The sequence below is a fragment of the Ptychodera flava genome, unplaced genomic scaffold, assembly GCF_041260155.1.
Source record: "Ptychodera flava strain L36383 unplaced genomic scaffold, AS_Pfla_20210202 Scaffold_114__1_contigs__length_228029_pilon, whole genome shotgun sequence".
NCBI lineage: Eukaryota > Metazoa > Hemichordata > Enteropneusta > Ptychoderidae > Ptychodera > Ptychodera flava.
Genome location: NW_027248296.1, coordinates 149,961 through 169,858, shown reverse-complemented (window position 1 = coordinate 169,858; position 19,898 = coordinate 149,961). Strand labels below are relative to the sequence as shown.

Sequence of the window (19,898 nt, the reverse complement as noted above, 5' to 3'; positions counted from 1 at the left end):
GTAATACGCCGACCCCCCAGACAACTGAAGAAGAGGCGTTGCAGCCGCTATGATGAAGATAGTGAGGGCAAACTTGGTGATAGTTCCCGAAAGGTTTTATTTGGCGACGGAAAACAAACTGTGAGTACTGAGTTAATCTGTACTTAAAATGAAAAGGTTCTGTTTGTTTGAATTCATTGAGTTTGTCTGGTTGAAACATCTTTTTTCTACTTTATCTTCCAATGCAGAAAAGCAATGGTAAATCTACAGAATGGACTTCTGTAGAAGAGGCAGCATTGGTACAATTCATTGCTTTATACCATGCTGTAGATGAGGACAGAAACAATTGGCCTGCTACAAAAGATCAGCATTTCTGGATGAAATGTGCAGATGCAGTAGCCTGTACAACAAATATGAAAAAAGGGAGTGTAAGTTTCATTTTCGTACAACTTATTTTCATGTTATTCACTGTCATGTAGGACAATTACATTATCAAACTTAATCAAACTTGAACATCACAGACAAGCATAACTACTTATGATGTTTAAAATCATTTTTATACTGTAATATGTATAGTACTACATGTGTATTGTAATATTTATAATAGCCACCATTTTAACCGAATTAAAGTGATAATCATGACATCTATGCTAGTATAATTCAGTGTCATGTGATTTTGAAATGTAAGCAAGGGGATTGTATTGATATACATTCAATCTGTTTTATTTAACAGGGCAGGCATGCAGAACTCGATGCACAAAAAAATCTAAAACAGAGATTTACAACTGTCACAGAAGCTGAAGATCATTACAATATTAACTATAATGACAGCTTCAATGTATCCGATAGCAATGCTTCAGTTTCTTCCACGCCATCAGCCAGTCATCACCCACTTAAACTAAGTTCACCAATGGCCAATTTCAGTCCATCAGCTAAAACTGCCTCATTGCCATCAACACCGGGTGAGTTTTATGGAACTGTACTGGAGAACTTGCACATATTAACACAACGTCAGAGAATCAGCCTGCTGTCTCAGCTTTTCCGGGTGAGCTTGATGGCTGATTTTCCAGAAATTCCAGAGCGCTTTGTGCCCATTAACTTTATCCCACTCATAATGAATGGGATTTCAGAGCTGTCTATACATGAACAAGAAAACACATTTTTGCATTTAGCAAAATGTTTACAGCTTAGAGACAATGAAGACTGCCACAGATTGCCACTAGACAGAATGCCATGGCCTATGCTGGCATACAATTTAAAGTTTTTCTCAGTTGATAAAGCTGAGGAATGCAGCTGTCCTGAAGCCTATCAACAATATATGGAAACCATGTACACATATTTCGGTAACAAGTGGTTATCACTGCATTGTGGTCCAATGTGGAATTATAATGTTGTCAAAGATAGTTCTACCCAGTCAGACACCCAAAACCATGCAGAGGATGAAGAAAATGATATTCTAGCAACTGTGCTGAGAGAATGTGAAATTCAGGAGTCCAAGGAAATTAACCCTGAATGGGAATCTATGGAAGAAAACTTAAGAACAGAACATGAGTGTACAGTACAGGAGACAAGTGCACTACAGCAAGACAATGCACATGCAGTAAGTGAAATTTGCATGATTCAGCTTTGAAATATAAGTATCTATGGTACACTGTAAGTTGACACTACATAGGTGTTTAATTCCTACTTTAACTAAACTTTCTCCATTATGTTTCTCACTTTCAGCCACCTTTAAACACACTCTTTGGCATACTTTCAGCAGCTGAAGAAAGAGAGTTAGAGAATGTGAATGTATGTGATATGGCTGCAACTCATGGAATTGTCCCTCAGACATCAAGAGGTCAACGCAGTGTGAGAGATCCTCTAAAGGTAAGTTGCTACTGAAATATGAAATTCAATGTTAAGTTAGACTTGGTTCAAGTCTGTGATTTGTGAATGTTTGAGTGGAGAGAACGCAATGATTTGTATTTTGCTTTCATTTGAAACGCGCGCGCGTGAGTGGCCGCGATGAGTAGGGTGAACGCGATGAGTGGGGTGAACGCTAAAACAGCGGAGTTTCACCCGGAATCACAGACTTGGTTTTCTTGCAGGGTTTGCGTTGCTATAAATTATTCATGAGATGACGTTTTCTGTACTCATATATTATTCATAAGATGACATCACTAAATTTTACACATTGGGAGGAGGAGTTACCAATTGACCCAAACGAGACGTGCATAAAACTCACATGGCGTTGTTGACAAAATGTCGAGTGAGATCACTCCCACAAAAGTCAGCACGACCTCTGTTGTATCACCGAAAACGCGTGAAAATATCTATGTTGTTTGTGGGGCCCATGATGCAAAATGCGAAAATCGTCGCCGGTTATTCAAGGATGGAAAAAGACACCTTCCTTACAGTTGTAGCCTGCGTGCCCAAAGCGATGTAAATCAAAACAATGTGGGCGACTTCGTATGTCACTGATTTTCCGCTGCCGGTTGGTGCGCAGACGAACACATCTTTTCCCTCAGTGTAACCATGGATGTAAAAAATCTATTTTTTAAATCCATGGTGTAACGCTCAACAACAAGCTTTCTATGGAAATCTTGCATGATTAGCGATGGTCGATCGATCAGTAGTAAAACGCGGTTGATGTACGAACTTGATGCCATTATTCGCCCAGATATAAAACGTACTCGAACTCGATGTCTAGCTTTGTACGGAGATGACAACAAACTTTTTAATGCATACAGAGGTTTATTAGCAATGCGTTCTTCTTATTGGCCAGAATAACGGCGGGGGCTGTCAATCATTTTGTATTTGCTCTACGTCACTGTGTATACAGTCCGTCTCACCGCCTGTACTTTGCAAGAAGTCCAAGTCGGTGAATCCGGCAGAAACTAACTCACTTCTGCGCAGACTCAAACGTGACACATTCAATCGCTGGGAAAACCTGGCGTGAGCTGCCAAATTCCGGATAGGTTTGTACGAAATAGGAGAGACACAAGAGAAACTATTATAAATGATTTTTTTTTAAATTCACCGACTTGAACCAAGTCTAATGTTAAGTATGAAATAACATGCATGCCATACATTGTAATATTTTTGTCTCCCTTTCACATTACCTCTTACAGGCAAAAGTAAATATAGCAGGAATTTCAAAGAGAAGTATTACTCGTCGAATTGAAAAAAGTGGTTTCAGTAAAGATTCAAGCATCCAGGTCAGTGCATATATATTGTGACGTGTTCACTAGGTCTATTAGTAAAATATCTAAACTATTCACATAATTGCTGAACTGCTTGGTGGGTTGTTCTCCATGGAACCAAGAAGACAAATATTATGTAAATTGAAAAACAAATGTATGACTTAAGAATGGCATGCTTCTGTATACATGTACCTACACACCATGCTAAAAACATAGTCTAATTGGAGTAGTGATTGCCTTTACCTTACTCCAAGCACACATCTGGCAAAAGTGATTATTACCCCAAACCTAACTGCTTGTGTTACTATGTGAGTGTGTTCCCGTCTTACAAGAAATCAGCCCAAGATTTGGATATTGAACCTACCGAATGAAATTACGTACTGGTAGTACATATAGCTTGTTGTTCTAGAATGTTCTCTCTGCAAATCACATGTTGATGTTTTGAGCTATAAAACCTCAGTCCTGTAATTTTTATTTACCAATGATTGTTACATTTAAATGTACATCAGTGCAATTTATTATTTGTCCTTTCATTTGCAAATTTCATTTTAATTGTAGATTGAAGTTTTGAGACATTTGCGACATAAAATACCTGATGGGAGATGGTGGATCAAGGCGGATGCTACAGACATGAGAGCAGGTTTACGGGAATCTGTCAGAAGTGAATGGACAGGTGAGTTCATTTATGTGTGCAGCAAACCAGTATGCTTTGAAAACCCCTCCTGTATTTCAAAACCCAAAAAGCCCTGTCATCATATTTGTCTGGTCTTCTGTTTATACATTTTTTTCATTTGCCAAGAAAAATAAAACTGCACAACAGAAAATTGTCTGCACTGAATATTGCTATCTTTGTTTTGTCTGTCTATCTGCTTAGGTGATGTAGACCTTGGAAATGGAGATCTACAACATTTAAGGGCAGACTATGACAGTAGATTGCTGTTTTCCAAGGGCATCGGTGTTGGGAACAGAAGAAGCAACACGTTGCAAGATTTGGAGTGTCTGAAAGCAAAGCTTGGTGTGGATCAACAATTTCTATCAACAGGTTTGCAGTCAGCAAAGATGGTGTACAGGAAGAAGCAGCAGCAGCACAATGCTTCAGAAGACAGTTTGTTTGCATTAGCCTGGGATATCGAAGGCTATGACAAACTCATCAATCATGTCGTGAGATATGCAGTGCAGTGCAGCAAGTTATTCAAACTCTAAAGGGGTTGCCTTCTCACCTGAATGTTCCACAGGAACTGTCAACAATCAAAAAGAAGTTGAGAAGTTACACCAAAGGGTTATTTATGAAAAAACGAGATGCTGCATCGCATTTGCTTATCTTCATGGTTTCAGATGAGCAGCGAAACATGAAGCCTTATGCTGTTCCTGTTAGAGCACTGCCGATCCGCACCATTACTGATAATTTCATCCGAGAACTTAAGGACCAGATTAGAGATACCATGAAAACACTTGGAATGGTAGTGGTAGGTATGTAAAAACTGCGTCATTATGCATTGAGTGAACTGTTTTGTAATGAAAACAAGAAATGTCTGTTCACTTCAGTAAGATGACTTTTTCTGTTAATCCTGCCAACTCCATTACGTGAACTTCACAGAGTTTCCAGGCCAGAAAGTCACACCGGCCATGTCAATTCAATAAACCATTGTATGTTGCACACAATTCTTTATTATTACTGTTGAGTGAAGTAGTCTTGACCATATATGTAAGAATGAATATGAACATAAAATGCTGATACAGATCAGAGAAGATTTTCATTTTCCACAGTAATGGAATCATACTTGCTTGAAACATACCGTACTTGAAAGTGTTAATAGAATTATCAAATCCCTGATATATTTCAGGTTTTGTAACAGATGGGGAGTTTAACTCACTGCGCACAAAAGGATCTGATAGGCCAGTGTCGGTCATCGAACTAATGAAAGGGGCAAAATTGGAAGCAAGATCAATTCCAGTTTCTACTATTATGCAGTACGTAACACTTCAAAATGACACCAGTAAGTATTACAGAGGATTGTCGGGTATTAATTTGTTCTCTGTCTCTGGGACAGAAAGAGGTTATATTCAGCAAAAAAAGACTGACATCTCACAAAATCCATGAGTAAATTAAATGCCATGGTGCATTATAATCTGCACCCTTCAGTAAAAAATGATAGAATAATTTTATTTTGTAATTTGGAAAGAATAATGGAATGAAACATTTCTCATATGTTATTTCACTACTTGTTAACAGATACTCCAACACCAATTCTACAACATCCTTCCATACCTCTGTCAGATGTAGTATGGCTTGCTGAGTTCATGGACTCAAACAATGTCAGTTTTGAAAATAGTATCCACATATTGAAGAGAAAACTGTTTCCGTTTGCCTATGACCCCTACCCATGGATCCCAGGTATGATGAATATCTGTTTTTGGTCTAAAATCTGCGATTTTTTTTTCTATCCTGGTAGATGTTATTATTTATAGTGGATAATACATTCATGATAAAATTGTTCTCAAAAGCTGTATGTGAAAACAATTTATGTCATTCAAAGATTGAAATATTTCTTGTAATTGCCATCAGGTAAAGTTGAATCTCGGAATGATTGCCTCAAGTCACTTATGACTATTTATATATACCGTTGGAAAGTGAAAGAGTGGACACAACACGGTGTGGATTTTACCAGTCATCTGTACGTACCGGAGTATGATGAGGATATCCATGAGTACCACCAAGATCGTGAAGATCATGGGCACTTGTTGAAGAGAATTGGTCAGTGCACGAGGTCTGGATCAGTACCTGATATCAACCTTGCTAACTTTGTGAAAGCTCTGCAAGATCCAAACACAGGTCACATGCCTTTTACATTCTCTTTTTAAATATGATAGACACCATTATTATTGCATCAGTAATGGTATCAATACTTAAGGAGCTCTCTGAGACATTTTGTCATATTTTCTTTAGTTCAGTCAAGTTGACTTGAGGAATACCCTTTTACCAAGCATGAGCATTTTGTGTAAACAGGGATTACAGCATGCACTCAGGGGTTTTTGTTCATTTATTTCGCAATGAATGATTAGGCGTCTTCCAGTCTTTTTCACGACACACCATATTTAACAAAATGTAAATGATTATTGCATAACAACTTATAGATCAAACTTATATAAAAAACACTATGATCAGCACCATTTGGATCAAATGTTTGCTTCACCTCAACCAGATTTTCTTCATTTTTGTAGGCTTAACTTATACAGCATTGACAGGAAAGCGAAAACAGAGTATCTGTGACGTGGAACGATTATTATCACCTTTTGTCGCCGACTTCTTTCAAGCAAATGGGTACACCGAAGAGGCCAACTATGTTAGGCTTGTGTCAAACTGGCATAAAGCTACAGATGGCCGAGGACTGACAGAAGAAACAAGATCAAAATACAACACTGATATGTTGAACTATATCCTAGATGATTGGATGCCATGGCATGTGTACCTGAAAGATTATTCTACAATGGATCCGAATAGGTAATTATGCAAACTCATTGAAAACGCTTTGCTTGAACAGGTTTTTTCACTTAAATGATTGGGGTACATTTTGCAGTATTTTCTGTTTGCACTAGATGTTCATGACATTGAAATGTACAATGACACTTTCCTGTATTATTTGAGACTCCATTTGCCCTCACTCTTAACAAAGGTCACTTAAACAAAGTACTCGCCTTTGAGATAGGTGTTTTTATATTCCAAGGGGGTTTTTATAACAGACACAATTCACACTGTTTATTTGCAACAACGTACTTTTTCCACAGACCGGGTATTGAATCAAATATTGATGTCAGTGTCAAATTAATGAATTTTTATTTTTACTGTATTTCAAGACATAATTGTTATAGGTGGTTTGTTCACTGTGGTACTTAACGAACTCTTACCAGTGTATGTGAATATTTACAGGTCAATTAAGGGTATCAGAGGCATGTGTTAGGGCTTGTGGCAAACATCGAAAGTGCTGAAAGACGAAGGTTGGAGTGTGAAACACATGGGTTACCTCCAGAACATCCCAGGGCTGGTACAACGGATGATGTGGAAGGGTTCTTCTCCATCTTGCACTCCCTCCTGGGCAGAGTATTTGATCACAAAGCCTTCAGAGATAACTACAGGTAAGGTATTCATCTTTCTATGGCAATGACATTAAACCCTATGTTCATTTGAACCTGCATTCATCTTACTGGAGGTATAAAGGTACCTTTTAAATCATGAATTGTAAAATCAGTCTTGAAGAGGCCAAGATAAATTGGCTTAATTCTGAATTTAGAAATATAATGTAGGACTTTACATACCATCATACATGTTCTCTTGAAGTTTGGGGCACTAAGGCTGATGACCTCTTTGACTTGTAACTGGTTTTGGACTTCTTATGTTGCTATTAGAAGGACCCCAATAAGCCCATCAAAACACATGCAAAAACGCTGTGCAGAGAATAGAGGGGATGGAAAGGTACAATCACTTAAAACCCTTTCACTCCATTTCCCTGTAACTAATCAAACTGTGCCATAGAAAACTTTTAATTGGTTAAGACCATTTACTTCCACTGCTTATTTACCATTGGAATGCCTTTTATTTGTAATGCATAGTTTAGTGGTACATTTTCATCATGTGTATTTTCTTCATTTAGGAAAATATGCAATGAATTCGCCAAGCGAGTTAATCCAGATCTACCATTTTATTACTGGACTGGTTCTGAGGACCGCTACACTATTGGGCCTGTACAGAATTTCAACCAACCGTCGAAAGGTGGAGTGGAGCGCCTTGATAAGATCAAGATTCAACGGCGATCTGATCCTGGAGTTTTCCAAGCGAATCGGGCCTCCTTACCTCAGCGTGGCTCATTGACTGTGAGAGCTAGATTCCATAATTTGCCAGAACCCCTCCCACCACCTCCAACATTGCTGTGACAATTTTGAACATTTTCATTTTTAGCTCACATTTGGTGTACCAATGTGAGGTTATCGTATAAGCTGAATCAGTTCATTTGCATCTGATTTGCATGTCTGTATATTTGTGGGTATATTTAAAGCTATTCCAGAGATATGTCTGTTCACTGACCAGTATTACAGATATAAGTAAAAAATCATGCAGCAACTATGTTGAATGCTGATGTGCAGTTATTCCTCTTAAAGTAAATTACAGTACTGGAAAATAATGTTTGTACCTGCTACCATACATGTACATACCTTTGGAATAGAATTTTCTAATATGTAATACTCCAGAATGCACTATTTGTGTATTTTATGTATTTTATTACACTATCAAGCAAAACAGAATTAGGAAAACTCACTTATTCATACAGTAGGCAACTACCTCACAGTCAAACTTTTCCGGATAACTTCAGGTTCCCAAACACTTCCCACCCTTGTGATACTAATTTTGGCATAAAACCCAACCACCATAAATGTAGTTCGGAACTTAATGTGGTTCACTTTTACATCTTTATTTTGTTTGAGTGCAGAAGAGGGTGAATATACTTCGTCAGTTCTTTTTGAATAAAACCAACTTCCACAAAACCGAAGCCTACATCAAAATCGACTGCTATTGCCTCTTTGTCAAATTCATTGTCTGGATCTGGTCTCAACTTTACATTCACAGTTTCCCCAGAACTCAACCTTACATGACCCTGTTCTAGTGTCTGCTGCACCTGTTGAGAGTACCCTGATCCCATAACTTTGAAGGGCAGTGTGTGAATTATTTCCTCTTGTTCATCCTCTGAGATATTTTCATGTGAATAATCACTGAACAATGATTCTGAGGGATCATAGCTTGATTCATCACTTACTGTGAGACTTCCAAAAGAATCAAGGTCATAAATGTCTCCTGTGAAGTCCCATTTCCAAAGTAAAACATACTCATTATTATCCACCTGAATCTTACAATGTTTGTTGCATGTGATCTGCATATCACTTGATAATAGAAGTCTGTGATCTGATGTCTGAATCATGCCATTCCCCAAACCTTGGTACAACTCATTGTTTGCTGTTGAGAACTTGACCCGCGTCAAGTTCAGTGTAATGACAGGGCATGACGGAATGGTCCACTTTAAACTTTCACCAATTTCTTGTATTGTTGCCACTAATTCTGGGGCTGCAACCTGAAATGACGAAATTATCGTTACAAAGAACCCAAAATACAGCAAAGGCAACAAAAATCACAGAAGTTCCTATGGCAATTTCTGGAAATTACAGCAAGGGGTATACTGTCCTGGATAAATTTTGTTGGCACTGATAAAGCTTTTATAATTGAAAATGTACATGTAGTTTTAACTGTCCACGCACACCTAAACATGATTGGGCATGTAGCTGCCATTCATTTAGTACATGGTTTGCCAGTGTTGAAGGCTGACATTAATGATGCCAACTTCAAAATTTAGTATTTTCCAATGAAAAGTCAATGTTTTGAATGTTGCATTATTCTGGGCATATATTTGTACTCCTTTTAAAAATCATACCTTGTTATAGAGGGCTGGTGGTGTGTAGTTATTAATCACTTCCAAGGTAGATGTTGATCGATTGCCTATGGCCAGGTCAAAAGCCACATCACTGTCTAACATACTGTTACTTGTTAAGGAAGAATAACATAACTAGGTACATTCTGTCGGGGAAGTATAATTAACTGGTAATTCATGCATTACAGTGCTTCTAATAAAGGATACTTTCCTGCAAATGGCATGTTGACATGAGATGATCCATCTTCATAATCATTAATTGGCACTGTCTTCCTTGATTCTATATCAAACACAAGGTGATACTTAAAAGTGTCAACTGCCTTCTTGAAGTTTGATACATACTCCTGTGGGATTTCAATTGATCGTCCTAAATAAAGTCCCATCCTACTTACAGCCTGAAATAAATAAATAAATAAATAAAGTCCTTACAGTCCATTTCATCAAATACATATCAAGTGTTAAATGCAGTTTGCCTAATAGTTTGTGGTTCCAAAACACAATGGCAGCCAACCTTATGACAGCCAGTACATATTTACTTCATGCAGCACTTCAGAACAAATTAACAACAGTGATAGAATTTCATTCAAAGTTCATAATACACAATTTATTTGTTACTTTACCTTGAAAATATCAGCATCTTTAATCTTTGCGACAAATTCACGAGCTCTAATAATTCCAATCCCAGGTATTGAAGGCAAATAGTCACATCCTGCCAAGACACATAGGTGTCTAAACTTTGCCATTGACCAGTTCTCAATATCAAAGCATTCATCTAACCTATTGGCTTCTACTAACTGTGCTGTACCATGATCAATATCAATCTTTGTGAACACCTAGAAAATGACATTGGATAAAGGAGTCACTATTAGGACATGCCATGTGGTAAAACAGAGTCTTCGACATTCTAATTTATTTGTTAACAAAACATGCACATGTATAGCTAACACTCATTGTTGACAACATTATAATCAGATTAAAAATTAAACATCAAGAAATTGTATTTATCGATATATAGGCCAGCTGATGAGTTCACTATAATAAAGCAAGTAAACTATTGCTATTGCTGTAGATTTGCTTTCGAAAAATCAAACCCTTTACAGGGCAAATTTAAAATATTATGCCAAAAAGAAATGCTTGCAACTCTACCTTTGATGCACCATACACAAGGACATCTGAATCTTCAGTGATAACACCTTGCACTACTCCACATTTTGACAGGTATGCCATTTGAGCATCTGCTTCATATGGGGCAACAATGTAATTAACATTGTGTGCACGAAGTGACTGAAACAAGACAATGACACAGTAATTCACAAAAGTAAACAATAAGAAGATGCCACACCAATAGAAACCTACTTTGAAAGTAAAGAAGTTTTCCTTGAACATGGCAAGAAAACTAGGGCTGATTTAAGGTCATGGCATTCTGCTGATCAGACCATGTCACACACTGGACTAGCAAGATGTCACAACAGTATCCTTAGGCACATTACATAAAAGAACTGAACATAGAATTGACTTTTTACCTTTATTACTGTTTGCACCATCTCTTCTGAAATACTGACACTAGTAGAAAAAAGACGTTGCGCATCAATATACTTTTTTCATTCCACAAGGCAATAGCCTTCTTCACTGATGATGACCGCTGGCTAGAGAAAAAAAACATAAAAGGGTTTATGTTCACAAAGTATCTCCTCTGATATTCAGTCAAAATTAATAAGAAGTCACTGGCCAGCTTTTGTCAGATAAGAGTTAGTCTTAGCCTTGCCTTGTTGAAAGATTGAAAAATGTGACCAATGTGTTATTCCAACAAGTGGCTATGTTAATTAATGTTGGGCATGATCCCAGTCTTCAACTATTCACAGGTAAGTTTACAGAGAACAAAATTACAATGTCATGTTTCTTTTATAAACAAATGACTGTCATAGAACATCAATTCTCAATTATGCTAGAATAAACCAATGTAAACACTGTCAGTCCTACATTCTGTCATTCTGTGAATCTGGATTAATAGATTGCCCTTTAAAGAGTAATAAAGAAAACGTTTTCCTATTTGCTATGATGCATTGTACTCCACCAACTTTGAAATTAAAACACTTACTGTTCACGTTTTTTATTTTCGGCACATTTGGCTGGAAACAGTTGACCATCAAAGACAATCAGTGGTTTCACACCAAATTTTTCCAAGTTGAAGACAACCTTCATAAAATACTTCAAATATCTGAAGGAAAAAAATATAAATTATAGCCAATAACAAATACACTCACCTTGCTATACGGCAACTGTGATACACAGTTCATATTCAATAAATAAAATCATTCACACAACCAGGCAGAAAAAAAGATGGTGATGACCATGGTAATGATTATAATGATGATGGGGATATATTTCTTGGAATGAACATGGAGGTAGAAGTGAGACTATGAACAAGAAAACATGCATGATCAATCAGTTATTATATCTCAGGTATGTAACCGGAGTATTCAATTCAGACGGATTTAAGGTGAGTTGGCATAGTGCCAAAAATGTTATCTTGATACATAATGAACGATTGGAAGTAATGACAAAAAAACACAGTAAACATACCTGTCCGTTGGTATATTCATGGCGATTTCCCTGGCACATCCACAGCAGCCTTTGTGCAAAATGACAGAAGCATCCACTGCGAGCGTTTCACCAGCAAAGTCTCGCAACCAAACTGGTCGTGTAGCTCCATGCGTTTGACTGAAAAGGTTTTTTATACCCATCGTAATGGAATTTCTATAATAAAGCACATATCATGCAGTACACTATCAAAATATCGACAGGGAGTACATGGCTCTGAATCATTGAAAGAAATGAGAGAAATTGCAATGTTCTCTTTGTAGTCACAGTCGCTGCAGTCGTGATTTTGCATACGTAAAATAAAAAATATTTCGGCTTTCGTTTATTTGCGGTTTGTTATGTTTTTTTTTAAATAATGGTTCATATTTGAGAAGAAAACTGAGCTGTAAGTAGGACGAATCGAAACGCTGCAACGGTATGTTGGCCTACAGTAAGGCTTTTCACGCTCGGCGGCCATCATGCACTTACGCGCCGTCGGCGTATGCATAGCCCGCTGCCAGTACATCGATAATTACGATTGCTTTCAAATAGACGGTTAAAAACACCAAGCGAGCCAAAAGAATCACAGAGAACGAACTTCGTACTAACCTGTACACAACTAAATGTCCGGTGTCCCAAAAAATCGAAAATGTCTTACGTAAATGCTTCAAAGAAGGTGATCGTCTGGCGCATCAGACGTGTTTTCTCAAGGCTAGCCGGAAGTCAAATGAACGGTTACTCATGTTGGAACTCCCATGCTGCTTTGCGCGTGACCCACACCACCTTGGCGATGGGTAGTACTCTACCGGCAAACTCGAAGTCTTCTGCCTGTGTATAACCATTGAAATTGCCGTACTTTAGGTAGGGAATACAGTCAGCTCTTAATTGGACACTTGTCAAAAGCTGCCCGCTAAGAGTCACTAAATTTAACGGCTGACTTTCTAGTCCTCGACACTTTTAGTGGTCGGCATTGCCAAACACTACCGAGCATATTGGTCACTTTATTCTTGATACAAGACAACATAGCACTACATCCGTTCTATCATGACTTTTTTTGACCACTTCTGAGCAGTAAGAGACTTTATTAAGCTTCTATCATCTCGGCCGTAAACTGCCTCGGGGAGAATATTAAAATGCCCTTAGAACCCTGCCAGTCCAACGTACATATCACAAGGCATTTCCGTTATTACATTTTTGCTGAGTCATTGAATGGTAAATTTTGTATAAAAAAGATAATCAATCTAAATTCATGTTTGCCAGAAATAGATTGTTCCATCTGTGGTAAATGTAGACGCAGAATAAAATTTGTACATTTTTGTCTTTATTTACTTTTCTGACAGGCGATGGGTAGTACTCTACTAGCAAACTCGAAGTCTTCTGCCTGTGTATAACCATTGAAATTGCCGTACTTTAGGTAGGGAATATAGTCAGCTCTTTATTGGGCACTTGTCACAAGCTGCCCGCTAAAAGTCACTAAATTTAACGGCCGACTTTCTAGTCCTCGCCACTTTTAGTGGTCGGCATTGCCAAGTTCTACCGATTATATTGGTCACTTTATTCCTGATACAAGATAACATAGCACTACATCCGGTCTATCATGACTTTTTTGACCTCTTCTAAGCAGTAAGAGACTTTATTAAGCTTCTATCATCTCGGCCGTAAACTGCCTCGGGGAGAATATTAAAATGCCCTTAGAACCCTGCCAGTCCAACGTATATATCAGAAGGCATTTGCGTTATTACATTTATGCTGAGTCATTGAATGGTAAATTTTTTATAAAAAAGAAAATCAATCTAAATTCGTGTTTGCCAGAAATAGATTGTTCCATCTGCGGTAATTTTAGACGCAGCATAAATTTGTACATTTTTGTCTTTATTTACTTTTCTGACAGGCGATGGGTAGTACTCTACTGGCAAACTCGAAGTCTTCTGCCTGTGTATAACCATTGAAATTGCCGTACTTTAGGAAGGGAATATAGTCACCTCTTTTTTGGGCACTTGTCACGAGCTGCCCGCTAAGAGTCACTAAATTTAACGGCCGACTTTCTAGTCCTCGCCCCTTTTAATGGTCGGCATTGCCTAACACTACCGAGCATATTGGTCAATTTATTCCTGATACAAGACAACATAGCACTACATCCGTTCTATCATGACTTTTTTTGACCACTTCTAAGCAGTAAGAGACTTTATTAAGCTTCTATCATCTCGGCGTAAACTGCCTCGGAGAGAATATTAAAATGTCCTTAGAACCCTGCCAGTCCAACGTACATATCACAAGGCATTACTTTATTACATTTATGCTGAGTCATTGAATGGTTAATTTTGTATAAAAAAGAAAATCAATCTAAATTCATGTTTGCCAGAAATAGATTGTTCCATCTGCGGTAAATGTAGACGCAGAATAAAATATGTACATTTTTGTCTTTATTTACTTTTCTGACAGGCGATGGGTAGTACTCTACTGGCAAACTCGAAGTCTTCTGCCTGTGTATAACCATTGAAATTGCCGTACTTTAGGTAGGGAATACAGTCAGCTCTTTATTGGGCACTTGTCACAAGCTGCCCGCTAAGAGTTCCTAATTTAACGGCCTACTTTCTAGTCCTCGCCGCTGTTAGTGGTCGGCATTGCCAAGCACTACCGAGCATATTGGTCACTTTATTCCTGATACAAGACAACATAGCACTACATCCGTTCTATCATGACTTTTTGACCACTTCTAAGCAGTAAGAGACTTTATTAAGCTTCTATCATCTCGGCCGTAAACTGCCAAGGGGAGAATATTAAAATGCCCTTAGAACCCTGCTAGTCCAACGTACATATCACAAGGCATTTCCGTTATTACATTTATGCTGAGTCATTGAATGGTAAATTTTATGTAAAAGAGAAAATCAATCTAAATTCATGTTTGCCAGAAATAGATTGTTCCATCTGCGGTAAATGTAGATGCAGAATAAAATTTGTACATTTTTGTCTTTATTTACTTTTCTGACAGGCAATGGGTAGTACTCTACTGGCAAACTCGAAGTCTTCTGCCTGTGTATAACCATTGAAATTGCCGTACTTTAGGTAGGGAATATAGTAAGTTTCATAGCACTACATCTGTCGTATCATGACTTTTTTTGACCACTTCTAAGCAGTAAGAGACTTTATTAAGCTTCTTTCATCTCGGCCGTAAACTGCCTCGGGGAGAATATTAAAATGCCCTTAGAACCCTGCCAGTCCAACGTACATATCACAAGGCATTTGCGTTATTACATTTATGCTGAGTCATTGAATGGTAAATTTTGTATAAAAAAGAAAATCAATCTAAATTCGTGTTTGCCAGAAATAGATTGTTCCATCTGCGGTAATTTTAGACGCAGCATAAAATTTGTACATTTTTGTTATTTTTTACTTTTCTGACAAGCGATGGGTAGTACTCTACTGGCAAACTCGAAGTCTTCTGCTTGTGTACAACCATTAAAATTGCCGTACTTTAGGTAGGGAATATAGTCAGCTGTTAATAGGGCACTTGTCACAAGCTTCCCGCTAAGAGTCACTAAATTTAACGGCCGACTTTCTAGTCCACGCCCCTTTTAATGGTCGGCATTGCCTAACACTACCGAGCATATTGGTCAATTTATTCCTAATACAAGACAACATAGCAGTACATCCGTTCTATCATGACTTTTATTGACCACTTCTAAGCAGTAAGAGACTTTATTAAGCTTCTATCATCTCGGCCGTAAACTGCCTCGGAGAGAATATTAAAATGTCCTTAGAACCCACCCAGTCCAACGTACATATCACAAGGCATTACTTTATTACATTTATGCTGATTCATTGAATGGTAAATTTTGTATAAAAAGAAATCTATCTAAATTCATGTTTGCCAGAAATAGATTGTTCCATCTGCGGTAAATGTAGACGCAGAATAAAATATGTACATTTTTGTCTTATTTACTTTTCTGACAGGCGATGGGTAGTACTCTACTGGCAAACTCAAAGTCTTCTGCCTGTGTATAACCATTGAAATTGCCGTACTTTAGGTAGGGAATATAGTCAGCTCTTTATTGGGCACTTGTCACAAGCTGCCCGCTAAGAGTTCCTAATTTAACGGCCGACTTTCTAGTCCTCGCCGCTTTTAGTGGTCGGCATTGCCAAGCACTACAGAGCATATTGGTCACTTATTCCTGATACAAGACAACATAGCACTACATCCGTTCTATCATGACTTTTTTGACCACTTCTAAGCAGTAAGAGACTTTATTAAGCTTCTATCATCTCGGCCGTAAACTGCCTCGGGGAGACTATTAAAATGCCCTTAGAACCTGCCAGTCCAACGTACATATCACAAGGCATTTCCGTTATTAGATTTATGCTGAGTCATTGAATGGTACACTGTACAAAAAGTCAAATTTGTCATACGATTTCCTGGTTGGCAACAGTTGACGAAGTACCACATTTTACCATGTTTGTCTGGGTAAAACAGCAAATATGTTACAAAGGTGGTACTTCATCAACTGTTACCATCCAGGTAAAGTATATGACAAATTTGGCTTTTCGTACAGAGGTAAATTTTTTATAAAAAAGAAAATCAATCTATATTCATGTTTGCCAGAAATAGATTGTTCCATCTGCGGTAAATGTAGATGCTGAATAAAATTTGTACATTTTTTTCTTTATTTACTTTTCTGACAGGCGATGGGTAGTACTCTACTGGCAAACTCGAAGTCTTCTGCCTGTGTATAACCATTGAAATTACCGTACTTTAGGTAGGGAATATAGTCAGCTCTTTTTTAGGCACTTGTCACAAGCTGCCCGCTAAGAGTCACTAAATTTAATGGCCCACTTTCTAGTCCTCGCCACTTTTAGTGGTCGGCATTGCCAAACACTACCGAGCATATTAGTCACTTTATGCCTGATACACGACTACATAGCACTACATCCGTTCTATCATGACTTTTTTTGACCACTTCTAAGCAGTCAGAGACTTTATTAAGCTTCTATCATCTCGGCCGTAAACTGCCTCGGGGAGAATATTAGAATGCCTTAGAACCCTGCCAGTCCAACGTACATATCTCAAGGCATTTCCGTTATTACATTTATGCTGAGTCATTGAATGTTAATTTTTGTATAAAACAGAAAATCAATCTAAATTCATGTTTGCCAGAAATAGATTGTTCAATATGCGGTAAATGTAGATGCAGATTAAAATTTGTACATTTTTTTCTTTATTTACTTTTCTGACAGGCGATGGGTAGTACTTACTGGCAAACTCGAAGTCTTCTGCCTGTGTATAACCATTGAAATTGCCGTACTTTAGGAAGGGAATATAGTCACCTCTTTTTTGGGCACTTTGTCACGAGCTGCCCGCTAAGAGTCACTAAATTTAATGGCCGACTTTCTAGTCCTCGCCACTTTTAGTGGTCGGCATTACCAAACACTACCGAGCATATTGGTCACTTTATTCCTGATACAAGACAACATAGCACTACATCCGTTCTATCATTACTTTTTTTGACCACTTCTAAGCAGTAAGAGACTTTATTAAGCTTCTATCATCTCGGCCATAAACTGCCTCGGGAAGAATATTAAAATGCCCTTAGAACCCTGCCAGTCCAACGTACATATCACAAGGCATTTCCGTTATTACATTTATGCTGAGTCATTGAATGGTAAATTTTGTATAAAAAAGAAAATCAATCTAAATTCATGTTTGCCAGAAATAGATTGTTCCATCTGCGATAAATGTAGACGCAGAATAAAATTTGTACATTTTTGTCTTTATTTACTTTTCTGACAGGCGACGGGAACTACTCTACTGGCAAACTCGAAGTCTTCTGCATGTTTATAACCATTGAAATTGCCGTACTTTAGGTAGGGAATATAGTCAGCTCTTTATTGGGCACTTGTCACAAGCTGCCCGCTAAGAGTCACTAATTTAACGGCCGACTTTCTAGTCCTCGCCACTTTTAGTGGTCGGCATTGCCAAACACTACCGAGCATATTGGTCTCTTTATACCTGATACAAGACTACATCCGTTCTATCATGACTTTTTTGACCACTTCTAAGCAGTAAGAGACTTTATTAAGCTTCTATCATCTCGGCCGTAAACTGCCTCGGGGAGAATATTAAAATGCCCTTAGAACCCTGCCAGTCCAACGTACATATCACAAGACATTTCCGTTATTACATTTATGCTGAGTCATTGAATGGTAAATTTTGTATAAAAAAGAAAATCAATCTAAATTCATGTTTGCCAGAAATAGATTGTTCCATTTGCGGTAAATGTAGACGCAGAATAAAATTTGTACATTTTTGTCTTTATTTACTTTTCTTACAGGCGATGGATAGTACTCTACTGGCAAACTCGAAGTCTTCTGCCTGTGTATAACCAATAAAATTGCCATACTTTAGGTAAAGAATATTATCAGCTCTTTATTGGGCACTTGTCACAAGCTGCCTGCTAAGAGTCACTAAATTTTAACGGCCGACTTTCTAGTCCTCGCCACTTTTAGTCGTCGGCATTGCCAAACACTACCGAGCATATTGGTCACTTTATTCCTGATACAAGACAACAGAGCACTACATCCGTTCTATCATGACTTTTTTGACCACTTCTAAGCAGTAAGAGACTTTATTAAGCTTCTATCATCTCGGCCGTAAACTGACTCGGGGACAATAATTAAATGCCCTTAGAACCCTGCCAGTCCAACGTACATATCACAAGGCATTTCCGTTATTACATTTATGCTGAGTCATTGAATGGTAAATTTTGTATAAAAAAGAAAATCAATCTAAATTCATGTTTGCCAGAAATAGATTGTTCCATCTGCGGTAAATGTAGACGCAGAATAAAATTTGCACATTTTTGTCTTTATTTACTTTTCTGACAGGCGATGGGTAGTACTTTACTGGCAAACTCGAAGTCTTCTGCCTGTGTATAACCATTCAAATTGAAGTACTTTAGGTAGGGAATATCGTCAGCTCTTTATTGGGCACTTGTCACGAGCTGCCGCTAAGAGTCACTAAATTAACGGCCGACTTTCTAGTCCTCGCCACTTTTAGTGGTCGGCATTGCCAAACACTACCGAGCATATTGGTCTCTTTATACCTGATACAAGTCTACATACGTTCTATCATGACAATTTTGACCACTTCTTAGCTTTAAGAGACTTTATTAAGCTTCTATCATCTCGGCCGTAAACTGCCTCGGGGAGAATATTAAAATGCCCTTAGAACCCTGCCAGTCCAACGTACATATCACAAGGCATTTCCGTTATTACATTTATGCTGAGTCATTGAATGGTAAATTTTGTATAAAAAAGAAAATCAATCTAAATTCATGTTTGCAAGAAATAGATTGTTCCATCTGTAGTAAATGTAGACGCAGAATAAAATTTGTACATTTTTGTGTTTATTTAGTTTTCTGACAGGCGATGGGTAGTACTCTACTGGCAAACTCGAAGTCTTCTGCCTGTGTATAACCATTGAAATTGCCGTACTTTAGGTAGGGAATATAATATCTTTATTGGGCACTTGTCACAAGCTGCCCGCTGAGAGTCACTAAATTTAATAGCCGACTTTCTAGTCCTCGCCGCTTTTAGTGGTCGGAATTGCCAAACACAAGCGAGCATATTGGTCACTTTATTCCTGATACAAGACAACATAGCACTACATCCGTTCTATCATGACTTT

The 19,898-nt window shown here is 37.9% G+C and overlaps 2 protein-coding genes across 5 annotated transcripts; one reads left to right on the top strand and one right to left on the bottom strand.

Annotated features, from left to right (window-relative positions):
• The first annotated feature begins 221 nt into the window (after positions 1-221).
• On the top strand, positions 222-4,367 carry LOC139126656 (uncharacterized). The gene is made up of 6 exons (XM_070692721.1): positions 222-407; positions 713-1,579; positions 1,705-1,848; positions 3,093-3,179; positions 3,723-3,837; positions 4,039-4,367. The coding sequence occupies exons 1-6, from the start codon at positions 222-224 to the stop codon at positions 4,365-4,367; spliced, it is 1,728 nt and encodes a 575-aa protein (XP_070548822.1).
• Positions 4,368-8,429: 4,062 nt separating this feature from the next.
• On the bottom strand, positions 8,430-12,947 carry LOC139126652 (uncharacterized). 4 transcript variants are annotated; one of them, XM_070692716.1, is made up of 9 exons: positions 12,827-12,947; positions 12,221-12,394; positions 11,736-11,855; positions 11,161-11,283; positions 10,784-10,921; positions 10,258-10,470; positions 9,845-10,032; positions 9,641-9,743; positions 8,442-9,283 (listed from the first exon to the last, which is right to left on the bottom strand). In XM_070692716.1, exons 4-9 carry the CDS (start codon positions 11,179-11,181, stop codon positions 8,621-8,623), a joined length of 1,326 nt encoding a protein of 441 aa, XP_070548817.1. In that variant the 5' UTR covers positions 11,182-11,283; positions 11,736-11,855; positions 12,221-12,394; positions 12,827-12,947; the 3' UTR covers positions 8,442-8,620. The 4 variants fall into 4 exon arrangements, with proteins under 4 accessions (XP_070548819.1, XP_070548817.1, XP_070548818.1 ...); XM_070692717.1 differs by having other exon boundaries at positions 10,784-10,872; XM_070692718.1 differs by lacking the exon at positions 10,784-10,921 and having other exon boundaries at positions 8,430-9,283.
• Positions 12,948-19,898: the final 6,951 nt, after the last annotated feature.

Excerpts from the sequence above, each read along its gene's own strand:
- LOC139126656 (XM_070692721.1), top strand. The coding sequence starts at position 222 with ATGCAGAAAAGCAATGGTAAATCTACAGAATGGACTTCTGTAGAAGAG. Across the intron at positions 1,580-1,704 it reads AGCAAGACAATGCACATGCA|CCACCTTTAAACACACTCTT; the intron begins GTAAGTGAAATT and ends TCTCACTTTCAG. Across the intron at positions 3,838-4,038 it reads TGTCAGAAGTGAATGGACAG|GTGATGTAGACCTTGGAAAT; the intron begins GTGAGTTCATTT and ends CTATCTGCTTAG.
- LOC139126652 (XM_070692715.1), bottom strand. The coding sequence starts at position 11,023 with ATGTTCAAGGAAAACTTCTTTACTTTCAAAGTAGGTTTCTATTGGTGT. Across the intron at positions 10,471-10,783 it reads TTGTGTATGGTGCATCAAAG|GTGTTCACAAAGATTGATAT; the intron begins GTAGAGTTGCAA and ends GTCATTTTCTAG. Across the intron at positions 10,033-10,257 it reads AAGATGCTGATATTTTCAAG|GCTGTAAGTAGGATGGGACT; the intron begins GTAAAGTAACAA and ends TATTTATTTCAG.